This window comes from Motacilla alba, chromosome 1A (assembly GCF_015832195.1).
Source record: "Motacilla alba alba isolate MOTALB_02 chromosome 1A, Motacilla_alba_V1.0_pri, whole genome shotgun sequence".
NCBI classification, from domain to species: Eukaryota; Metazoa; Chordata; class Aves; order Passeriformes; family Motacillidae; genus Motacilla; species Motacilla alba.
The window spans coordinates 45784943-45797165 of record NC_052031.1 but is presented as its reverse complement, the minus strand read 5'-3'; the positions used below and the strand labels follow the sequence as shown (position 1 = coordinate 45797165).

The 12223-nt window shown below is 34.9% G+C and overlaps 1 protein-coding gene across 8 annotated transcripts in view; it reads left to right on the top strand.

Moving 5' to 3' along the window:
- Window positions 1–12223, top strand: part of ANKS1B (ankyrin repeat and sterile alpha motif domain containing 1B) — a 407552-nt gene that overhangs the window by 55365 nt on the left and 339964 nt on the right. For all 8 annotated transcript variants that reach the window (XM_038155524.1, XM_038155523.1, XM_038155513.1 and 5 more), the window contains exons 4-5: window positions 2978–3274; window positions 10670–10745. In XM_038155524.1, coding sequence (XP_038011452.1) covers window positions 2978–3274; window positions 10670–10745 — 373 coding nt within the window. The remainder of the gene's footprint in view (window positions 1–2977; window positions 3275–10669; window positions 10746–12223) is intronic.

Genomic DNA, 12223 nt, shown 5'->3' with positions numbered 1-12223 from the left:
ACACATAAACTTTCTGTACTGCAGAAACAATTGTTTATCCTTGGAACTGAAAATACAGGCAACAGCACTAAAATGTTGCCAATTTCTTGAACAATTTTTTTTCATTTTTAAAATACTGCTTCAAAACAGTATGTGACTTTAGAGATATGAAGACAAATGACCTTAAAATCAATAGTCTCCTCTCCTTTCCTCTCCATTCTAAGCTAATTTATATAAGTAGTACTAAATTGTCAGAGTAGATAAATTTAGAGGGCAGTTAAACAAGTTTTAATTTACTCTTTGAAGGGTAAAAATAATTTTGTCTTCTCTACCTGAATTGAAATTATTCATTTACACTTTGAAGAAGGAAGAATGTTTTACTATCAAGTTTTAATTAGATAGTACCTCTCAGCTCTGATAACACAATATGTACAATGCTTGTTCTGAAAGCATATAGGTAGGTAATTTAATTATCATGTTTGCCCAGGTTGCATTCTTCTGCTTTATTTCAGTGATATGTAGCTCTTCATAATTTTGTATCAGTTCAATTGGTCTTGAACTGAAATGTAGCTTTTATTTGGCAAATAAAAACCATAGAAGAATGTTCAACAATTTACATCTTAAAATGCACCTTTTCTTTTCAATATGCCTGTGTGTGAAAATTCAGCTGGATATTCTTTATCCAGAGGGAGCAGACTCCGGTTTGCTGCTCAGCAGTAGTGACTTACACTGTTTGATCTCTATGTGCCTGGATCTGTCAATCACATTTTGAGAAAAGGGCCACAGTAAATTTAATTTTTGTTTCTTTGAAAATTTACTCAGAATACTTTTACGCTACAGTATTAGCATCATTGGCGCAAGATTTGAAATAGTTCAATTAGTACTTCCATAAGTTCTTGAAAAAACCCTCAGACATAAGCAGATATTGGACAGATATTTAATTGTAAACATGTATTTTGTTATTTACCTTCCAGAATGCCAATATAGTTATACATATAACTTCTTTGTGTAACTATGGCCATTGGACATATGAATACAGTAACTGTAGGCAAAATTACCACGATTCTCCATTTTGTGTGCAATTATCTGATGTTCATACTTAATTGTACACAAAATCAGGCTGCAATCGCCTGTTCATCTAGCTGTCCATGAAATATTGAAAATTTAAGAATTAATTTTAATAAACTGTGCTTGTGATTTGTGGGTGTACAATTGTACATAAGAAAATTGCTTTGCTTGGTCCAGTTTAAAGATATATTAGAAGAACATTGCAGCAGTGTAGTATTGTGACAGTCTATATATTTTAATCTGAATTTCTGGTCTGTGTAATAAAGAAAGCCCACATGGTGGTCTGAATAATGCACAATGATTTAAATACTTACTAGACATCAAGCCATGTCTGCCAGTGGAAGCTTTTTCCACCTGGATCTTCTGCAGCCTCTATGTTGCAGTTTAGCAGGAAACATACTCCAGTCTCGGATCTTGTGTAGTGTTTCAGACACCCATGAGTTTGACAGCAGCATTGATTTACCTGAATGTATTGATCTGTCTCTTCTATTTCCCAAGTTCATCTGAGTCATCTTAGATTGCAAGAGATGAAAATGACAGCAAAACCACAAACCCAAGAGTTGAGTTCTTGGTTACAGAATTAGAAACATCATTACCAAAAAAAAAAAAAAAGTCCCTTTTCCTCCTTTCTAGTTTTTACTGTGCAACATGAATATTCTTATCCTAGCTAGTTTTTGAGTAAGAGTCCAAAGCCTCATTTCTCTGAATCTCTGACTCTGTCTTTTTAAAGACAATTGTTGTTTTTTTTTCTATTTTCAGTTCTCTGTCACCTGAACTTTCTTCAGCTGTCTCCTGGAAAAAGAGAACTATAGATTCAGATTTGCTGCTTTTTCTTCCTTTAGTATGATATCTCTACCCTTCTTTAGTATCTTTTCTGAATTTAAATTAATCTTAATCTTTTTATAGCACATTAGCTTATTGATTTTGTACTTTTACAATATTCCTAAACTGTTACATTTTATAAATAATTTATCAGAAGAGGCAGTCAGTGCATATACTTCTACAATTTACGGTGTCAAGTGTATTTTAAAGCTTTGTAAAGTCTGCATATGATATATTAAAAATATAGATGACATATAGAATTCAGAGAGCTCGATAAACTATTTCCTTTGTCTTTGCTAGAAGTTATTTGTCTCTTTGGTGTTGCAAGTATACAGACAGAATTGGAAGGGAACAATTAAAAATATAATGCTTATTCTCAATATTTATTATTAAGCTTATTGAGTAATATTTTGGGAAACACTTGGAGGGCATTGCTTTATGAAGCAAAAACCTGTTCACATACCGGTTTGTGAGCATACACATACTCATGTACCCTAAAACACATAGATACCTCTCTCTGGAGTCCTGAGAAGACCAACTGCTTAAGTGATTTGCTAAGTCTTTGTATAGGTGCTATTTTGTCTTCTTCTGAGTTTTAATTGTTGTCTGGATAGTAAATTTTTATAGTGATAAATGAAACTAACCTTGTGCCTGATATATTTGCACTGCACAGTTTTACTCCATAATTCCATTTCTCTAATAACAAACTGCTATGGTATAAAACCAGCAAAATCAAGAAGAGAGACTTCACTGTCAGAGTATTTTTGAGAGAAGGACTCAATCATAATTTCAGGAACAGTTGAATCAAAGAAGGTTACAGATTTTGGCATATCATGAGCTACAAGGTTTTGAGGGGCATGTTGTTAAAGTGGATTGGGAGCAATGTAGGCACATAGGGAGCTCATCTGCTTGAGAGTGGCAAGCTGAAGTATTAATGTGTTATTATTAAAATTTCAGCGGAGTAATTTTGAAGCATTTAACATATATTACCATACATTATGTTACAATCTCTGCCTCTGTAGTGATCTCACGGAAGCAATTTATAGAAGCTGAGCATTTCTGTTGTGGATTAAACATGAATTTCTGAAGCTTTTGAATTTTTTAACAGAACAATGAAAATGAAACAGCACTGCATTGTGCAGCTCAGTATGGTCATTCAGAAGTTGTTGCTGTTCTGCTAGAAGAGCTGACAGACCCCACAATAAGAAACAACAAACTGGAAACACCTCTGGATCTGGCAGCACTTTATGGACGTCTGCGCGTTGTGAAAATGATCATCAAAGCCTATCCAAATCTGATGAACTGTAATACAAGAAAACACACTCCTTTGCATCTTGCTGCTCGTAATGGCCACAAAGCTGTCGTACAGGTGCTTCTGGAGGCTGGAATGGATGTCAGCTGCCAAGTTAGTGTGTAATTCCTCCCTTCCTCCCTTCCTTCCTCCCTCCCTTTCCTTCCTTTCCTTCCTTCCCTCTCCATTAGACTATGATTTAAATGAAATTACTTCTTACATTTTTTTCTTTAAAATACATTTGCATTTACTTTGTTGGAAATGCTGCAAGGTGATACATAACTCAGCTTTATTTATTACAACTCAATGTGTTAAAAGGGATAACTCAAGAAAGATACATATCTTCAAAGCTGAGTGCATGTTGTAATGTTGTCTTGAAACTTGTAGATACACAAGTCATATCAAGCATTCATGTAGGTGTATATAAATATGTTATCTACAACAGTAGCTGTAAAGGTTGTAAGCTGATTTTCTAAAGCTATGGCCCTGCGTGGTCACAGCAGTCTAAAACAGTGTTTCACTGAGAGCTCCTTTTCCTATAATTATTCCATTAAAACTCAAGTTACTAAGTAATAACAATTTTGATTTTCTGTATTTCTAAACAATTGTTGTATAAATCTAAGAGAAAATTCTATAGCAATACACTCTCCCAGCTACTGACTCCAACCTGTCAGCTCTTTGGTGCATCTAGTTTTATGTCCAGTAAGTTATAAGGATGTTAAAGGGGTAACTTTAAATAAAATAGACATAGATGGGAAGAGGCACAAGGTACAGCAGCAGTGAATTTTCTGTTCAGTTCTTTGTGCTGGAAGGTGTCCAGGCATTTTAACTACGGAGGACTGGATTTTGTTATGTGTTCTGAAATGTTGCCTCAATCCTAAGATTTCTCTTGATTTGATTGATGGCACCATGTTTGTGGTAGAGCCGATTTAATCTTCTTAAATGGAGTAACTTCCTTGCTTTCTCTCTCTCACGGTATAAAATATGCTTTGAATTAAAGTTGTTTCAGGTTTATATCTAGTTTCAGATAAAGCAAGCAACCAACCAAACATAATTACATTTACTTTAGAGTCACATTCAGACATTTTCTACCACTTAGCAGTTGGTTAGAGCCTGCTGATAAAAACACCAAAGTTGTGGATTCAGTCTCTGTATGGGCATTCACTTTAGAGTTGGACTTGATCCTTCTGGGTCACTTCCACCTCAGAAGATTCTGTGAATCTGTGAACAAATCTTGCAAACTTTGTCTAAGCTTTGATTAAAATTTATATCCATTTTAAGCTTTAGGTGCATTTAATTAAACTCCTTTCTACACAAAATTCTCTTTTATATAGAAAGATTGGACCTGGATTCCACGCACTTTTATTTCTGGATTCTTTCATCAAGATCATGTTTTTCAGCTTTTGAGAAAAAGAATGTGAAGAGGGGAAGAAAAGATAGGTTAAAAAAATAAGCAACAAAGCAAATCAGAAAATACTAGTGTATTTTAAGATTAGAAGTGGATGTTATTCTCCAGTGCCTTCCATAGCAAAATGTGGTAAAATTGTTTTACTACTTTTATTATTTCTCACATGTTTTGAGTTAGAGTTGATACTTGGTTCAAACTATTTTAAAGTGAAACCCTTTTGTGTGATTTGTTTGCTTGTGAATTTGCCGCCCATCAGGCTTTCAATTTAATTTGATTTTGATTTTCTTTACTAGGAAAAGAGACACTTGCAAAGGTTAATAAAAACAGCTCATTTTTTGTCTTTCCTTTCTATTACTACATCTTCAGTAACTTAGAAAAGTTTAATGCTACAGCAACATAGAACTTTCAAATGCATATTTCTGAATGTATAATTGCTCTTTTATCTCTAGCAAAAGAATGAGGAGAAATTCTGAAAGAAACTGGTGCCTGAATTGATATTTAAAAAATAAAATAATTGAAGGAAAATAGTCTCTGTCATGGCAACTTACAAACTGATGGTTACATGAGGGCAAAATATTACACAATGCTTTTATGAAATGTCTTCTTCCTCTTATGTAATCTAGATAATTTTAGCACTACTGTGGATACTCCTAAGCCATTTTTATCCATAGGTATACTAAAAATTTTTCACTAGTCTTTAAAAAATACAGTAGCTGCAATCATTTAAGAAATGAAAGATTCTTTTAGTAATGGTGATCTCTTTGACATCTACACTAAAATTATAGGGCTTACTTGTTTTTAATTTTTTTACTCTAATTGCTTTTAAGTAATTTATTATCTTAGGTTTTTTTCTTGTACTTATTTAGAGGCAGAGAGATTTTTTTTCACTAGGTTGTCTTGTTTCTTAGGATTTTATCCCACTTGCCATAACGAAATATCATTTATTTATTTTCTTGCTGGTATACATATTCTTTATCAATATGTTCCTTTTCATTCAGCATCTTAACATATTGGTAATTTGGCTCTGTACCTACTATTAACTTATTACTTCTGTAGCTTCTGAAAAATTCTGTTGATGATTACTGCCAGCTTATTAAACTGAGGAGAGCACAAAATATCTGCCTGTCACTTAAAACTAAACTCAACTATTTTGTTATTAATTAAATTGATCTGCATCACTGTTGGGAAAGAACAATTTACAAAGTAAAATCTTACATGGTAAACAATTCTGCACACATTTAAACATGTTAAATAAATTCAGTTTGTTACCATAAAGACTTTTAGAGATGATAATAGGAGTAGCCTGTCTTGTATCACTCTGTAGTTGTAAAGATGTATTTGTTTAAATTGGAAGTTTACTTTAGCCATCTTATCTTTCTCTTATTTACTCCCTGCACACTTTAAATCACATCAAAAATTTGGACTAATAAAAGAGCATTTAATTTTTTATTTCATTAATCACACATTTTATTAATTTCCCAGGTCTATCCAATATCCTTCAATGTGGAATTATTTAAGAGTGGGCAATACAAATCTGGTTCCTCTTTTTATGCTTTGAAGTTTTCATTTAAATGGAAATATATGAAAAATACACACGTTTTGATCGAGTGATAGTCTCTGGGCCTTCAGTAAATTAAGACACTGCACAGTTCAGTGTGTTTCATGTAAACAGTAGTTTAATAATTATAAACACCCTAAAATCCTGGCCTTTTCTGTTTATCCAACTTTCATCTATCTCTATTTGCCTTCCCTGTCTGTTCCAATAATGATGGCAATTTCCAATGCTTATCACTGGTAGTTCTGCCAAAAGCTGTGCCCCTTCCTTTTTGCTCTCACTGTATTTGGAGGATATTCTGTGAATGAATTTGCAAAGCTACATTCTGTCCTTCAGATTCTGTCTGAAATCCATGTCAGAACTATAGCAAACTACCTATGAATAAGGACTAGACAAGTGACCTAATTACAAGCTCTTGCGTATTTACATGATTAAAAGAAAATCTGTAATTATTAAAACCCATGATGCTTCTCTGTGAGCCTGCAAATTGTATGCCAAGTTGTCCTGGGTATTCTGGTGTGCCTATTGACAGTGTCCCCCTGTCCTATCTTGGTTCATGTGCCCAGCTGTGACATTGTATCTGTATTTAGTAGTACGCAGGGTCAGGGACTGTTTTATTAGATGTTTAGTACAATTTGTGGTCCAGTTCTCTGTATTTCATATGCAGAAGACTTATGCCAGAGAGTCAATATATTATCCATTGGTGCAAACTCAAGCAGACTTTAGCTCACTTTGTTCATGAAAAATTGCCAGCAGTTTATGTATTAAGTATCACTGGGAAAGACTTTCCAAATATAATGGTAGTGTTTACTTTGCCAGGAAAATATGATCCAAGGCAATGAAAGTTTCAGGAAGTAAAGCAGTGAAAATTGTCTATAAATCTTAAGCTCACTTGCTGTAGTATAGACAAGAAGAATGTATTGGTGCACAAGCACACTGTTGTAAGTGAAAAAGAGCTACCTAAAAGTTCTAGGACATCTTAAATAATATATAGAAATTACTTACAACTATATTTTTTAATCCTTGTGATTTATGTAAATGCTTTAATGCACAAGAATAAAACATTCTGAACTTCTACCTTCAAGTAGTAAGCCACATGTACATTTTGAAAGAGAGATACATCTACTTGGCCAGTCTGAATTTCTCTTGGCCCTGTTCATCCTGAGGTTCAGCATTCCCTCTAAGTTAAAGCAGAGTTTTGTGACTGAACTGTCTGGTAACAAGGGCATTTCTGCCTTCTGGATAGTTTTTGGGTCGAGGGATCTGATTCACTTGTTAGTTATTCACTATTACCATGAAATCTTGCCTGGGGCTTTTAAGATTTGTGTCAGCATTCATCTCCATGACATCTTATGCAGGATTACACGTCTGCATCTTACAAGTGTGCTTTCAATCTCCATATTCTCAGATTGGTTTTAGTTCAGTTTCATGGTAATATTTCCCCTCTTGTTCAGGAAATCATCTTTGTAGTATACAGATCCTTGCACTGTTTATGTGGTGTGCCTTTTAAATTCCTCTTTTGAACAAATTGTTCATAATATATATCTCATTTCTGGGATGTGACATTCATTACTGTTTTCTGATAGCTCAGAGTTATGAAGCACAGATTGCCCTAGAATGCAGGGCAGTGTGGAATGTCTATAAAGCATTTTAGGATCATGTTCTGATGTGACAGGAAATATCATGGTAGAAGAGTCTAAGAAGCAAGAAAGTATATATGGGAAAAAAAATGGCATTTAAGTTTGGATTCCTGTCCCAGCTCTATGAATTAGATGTGTAAAGGTGGATTAAGTTCATGTACTCCCTTTATGCATAGCAGAACTATCTTCTGGTTCTTAGGTTGCCCCCAGATAGATTTGTTTGCCTTACACATCTACAGGAAGTTCTTCTCCTGTTAGTTTTAATTCAATTTCTTACAAGATGTGTGCTTTCATCAAGGAAAATTTTGCTTGCCTTTCCTCCAGTGGGGAATTTTGATGAACAGAAAGACTGCTGCCCATGCCAATTATCATATCATGATCCTTTTCACCCTTTAACTGGGTAATCAGAGGATAAATCCTATTCCTTCTCCTCAAAGCTGTTGATTCAGTATGCCAGAAGATTGATATTTCTTAGTCTCAGATCATGGTATGGTTGTCACTAATGTAGCCCATTTTTTCCATTAAACAAGGATCCTTATTAGTACAGAGTGATATCTACAATTTTAGTCAAGGTGCAACTGGTTTTCATCTTTGCGGTTCAATCTCATAGAAATAAAATTTAGTGCTCTAGCTTCTTCTGACAGTTGAACCTCTGTGGATTTCATTGTTGGTATATACATCACTAATGATATTTACATCACTAATTCTTATCCTTGGCAGAATCAGAGCATGGTTGAGATTGGGAGGGAACTCTGGAGGTCATCAGGTCCAACTCCCCCTTTTCAACCTCTACCAGTACCAGGGCTCAGTTGCCGGCAAAGGAAAAAAAAAATACAAAAAAAAAAAAAAAAAATCCTACGTTCAAACAGAACCTACTGTGTTTACTATGTTTCAGTTTTTCTCCATTATATATTTTCTGTCACGGGACATGACCAAGCCTGGCTTAGACTTCTTTATACCCTCCCTTCAGATATTTGTACACATTGATGAGATCCACTGTACGCCTTCATTTGTCTAGGCTGAACTGTCCCAGCTCTCTCTGCCTTTTCTCATAGAAGAGATGCTCCAGTCTCTTAACAATTTTAGTGTTTCTCTCTAGTAGCTTCATCTTCATCTTGTGCTGGAGAGCCCAAAACTGAACAGAGCATTTTGGGTGTGGACCCACCAGCAGTGAGCAGAAGGGGAGCCACCTCCCTTGACCTGCTGTTAATACTCCTCCTCCATGACAGAGAGCTCTATCTTAATAGTACCCAATAGTCCACTCAATAGTCATGCCAGTAAGTGACCAATCCAAAGGAAATCTGATATGACACCAAGAGGATAATAGATTTCTTTCAAGATTGCTGATGTCAAGCCTCTTTCAGTAATGAGAACCGTAATAATCAGTGACTTCTCTGAGAACTTTTCTTATTCCCAGAAATTTCTGAGCTGCACATTAATCTCTGTGTGTACTTCTGAGGTTGCACTGTTGTTGCTGAGTTATCCCATTTTGAAGTAAATTGCACTAACTGGAAATATCCTGAAGATATTTTTTGAGTAAAGGAGTCTGAAACCATCTCTAAGTAAATTTGAATATTTAGTCTTCTTGTTCCATATAAACCTGGGAATGTTCAACTGGATTGCTTCTGAAAATGGAAATACTAGAAGTTGTTTTGAGATATGTGTTTCATATGTATATTCTCTTACTGACTTTCTTCTCTCTGTTATGCTGTTAGTATAAGTGGTGTGCAGGATGTAGATGTCATTAGGCATGCTCTACTTTTTACCTTCATTTACTAAGCAGTAGTAGAACATATGTGCACTTACAATGTGCTCACATCCTAGCTCAGGATCTCTGATTACTTATAAATATCCTTTCATTGCACTGCTGTAACTCTGGTGCATTCCGACACAATTAATTAATAATGAATTACGATTTTATTTCAGAATTGGGTTTTTTTATGTGTGTATCTTTAAGGTCTTTCTACCATAGCAAGTATGACTTGGATAAAGTATAGAAAAAATAAATTCAAGCAGCAAAAACTTTATTGTTTGTCACAAATAAATTTCAAAATCTAATTTACTGTCAAAAAAAAGTAGGTAAGTCAGGGAGATCTAGTAGTCCTCTAGCTAATGCTGTTGGATGGAAAGTTATTCTGTTCAGATTTTTCAGTAACAGCAGTATAAAATAATAAGAAAAGTAGCTTGTTAAGAGACATAGCGTGTTTTTCAGTACTGTAAATTTTATTTGAGCAAAAGTCTGATCACAAAGAATTTTGTGTCAAAAAAATCTGCAAAATCAAGTTCACAGACATCTAAGTTAGAATTCAAATGACATGAACATAGACATCTAAAGCTGTTGGGGGTGCCTTAGGGTATTCAAGGCATCTGTATAGGGCAGATGTGAGGCAGATCAAATGTGTACATCAACTGGACCAGCAGCTGGACACCAGAATATCCCAGGGCATCACTCACCATATAACTGAATTGACCTTCTAGGGTGTGATCCAGTTTCACATTAAAACATCTAATTGTAGATGTCCACACATAAACTGTCTGACTCTGCTGAAGAGCTGTGTTAACTAGATTTTCACTGCCTGTAATAGGAGTTTAGAAATTTTACATAAACACAGGCTTGTTAACAGGGAGCTATATTCCATTCCTAATGTATTTTCTTATGTTATTAATTTATTAATATTACAATTAATTGTTATTAAGTTATTAATTTTACAGAAGAACTGATAGCATTTTTGGTTTTGTCTTGAGTAATAATAAAAAAATCTTGTATTCTAGTATTTATTCTTACCTATTCCATGTTTTTAATGTATAGGTAAAATGGAGGGGTGAAAATAAATATTTATTTTCCAAGTGTGTTCTTTACAGAAAGATTAATTGGTATTTTAAATGTCACAATATTTCTTTTCTAGACAGAAAAAGGAAGTGCCCTACATGAAGCAGCCCTGTTTGGAAAGGTGGAGGTAGTACGCATCTTGCTTGAAACAGGTAAATCTGATTTACAGAAAACACTGAACAAATACCCTTAATTTTCCTAATGTGGTCTAAGCTTCCTTATGTTTTGATTATACAAATTACTTTTATCTTTATCAGCCTTTGCAAATCTAATCATATGTACTTCTCATTAAAACAGTGTTCTTTTAGAACAAGAAATTGCTGTACACAGAGAACAAAGGTGATGTTCAGACTCAGAAATTCCATATATGACTCAGCGTATGCCACTGTATTCTGAGAATAAATGTATTATGAGAACAAAATGGCTACATAAAATTTTGTTATTCGCTCTGAAAGGCAGCCAAGAATATTCTTTGATGTAGAGACCAGAAGATTCATGTTCACATTTATTTCCTTCAGTTAGCTATTCCTAGCATATGCACCATTCTGCTTGCTTCTTCATTTCCTGGATAAGCTGAGTGCCTGCAAAGAAAGGGGAAGGCACTGTGTCTCTGAGACTGGCATTTGTCCTGAAAGAAAAGAAGAACAGGGATATAAACTCCAAATAACCCATCTACTGCATAATAAGTTTCAGAATTGTTGTAGGTAAATTACTCATCTAGAGAACTGTCTTTTCAGCTAAATGGTAAGACCAATGAGAATGAAAATACTTAGAAATAATTTCTTGTAGATCTGTGAACTTCCATTTCACTGGGGGATCTCATTGGTCTTTATCACAAGTTCTTGTGGTGTTACTTAGGTATTGCAAAAGAGAGTATATCCTAATCAGAGCTCTTCATCTGAATTTCATGGAGTGTATCCCTGTTCTCAGACCTGTTTTCAGAAAAAAAATGGTCCTACTGAGTTGCTTCTCTGTTTGGATGAGAAGGAAGGAGGTTGAAAGGGATATTCACCTGCCCTCAAAAAGGCAGGGCCTTTTTATTTCCTAAAAAAAGGAAGGACTGGAGAACATCACACAAACATAGGAAGCCCTTTAGACCACAGAAAAAGCCCACCTTTTTCAGATTAGTACATGTTACAGCCTCTACCAGCATACAGTTGTCAAGACAGTGGAGTAGAATCTTCAACCCCAAATGCTCTGCACTTCTACAACACTCCCCACCTTCTGCTTTTTGTACCTAACAATCCCCTCTTTTCTAGTTCTGCTTCACAAAGAGTCGGAAGATGTTATAAGTAGCTGCTACAAAGTAGAGATGTGAGTTGGTATGTGTGGCCTCTGAAAGTCAACTGCCACTGCTAAATAGCCCAGTAATATTTTGGGTTTGTTTCCAGTGAGAAAATTTTGTGTTTCTCACAAAGCAAATTAGGAAAATGTCCATTGGGTTAGGAAATTGCAGCCTTTTCTGGATGCTTTGAGAATGTCCTTTTAAATGTCCTGTCTGCTTCCTCTGTTTTTTTCTGGTGTCCTGAGAAGAATTTCACTTTGTTTGCTAGGACATTTCATATATTTACTTTTTATGAAAGCACATCTAAACTGAAAAGCAACTTGAGCGTTCTACTATAAGGCAAAA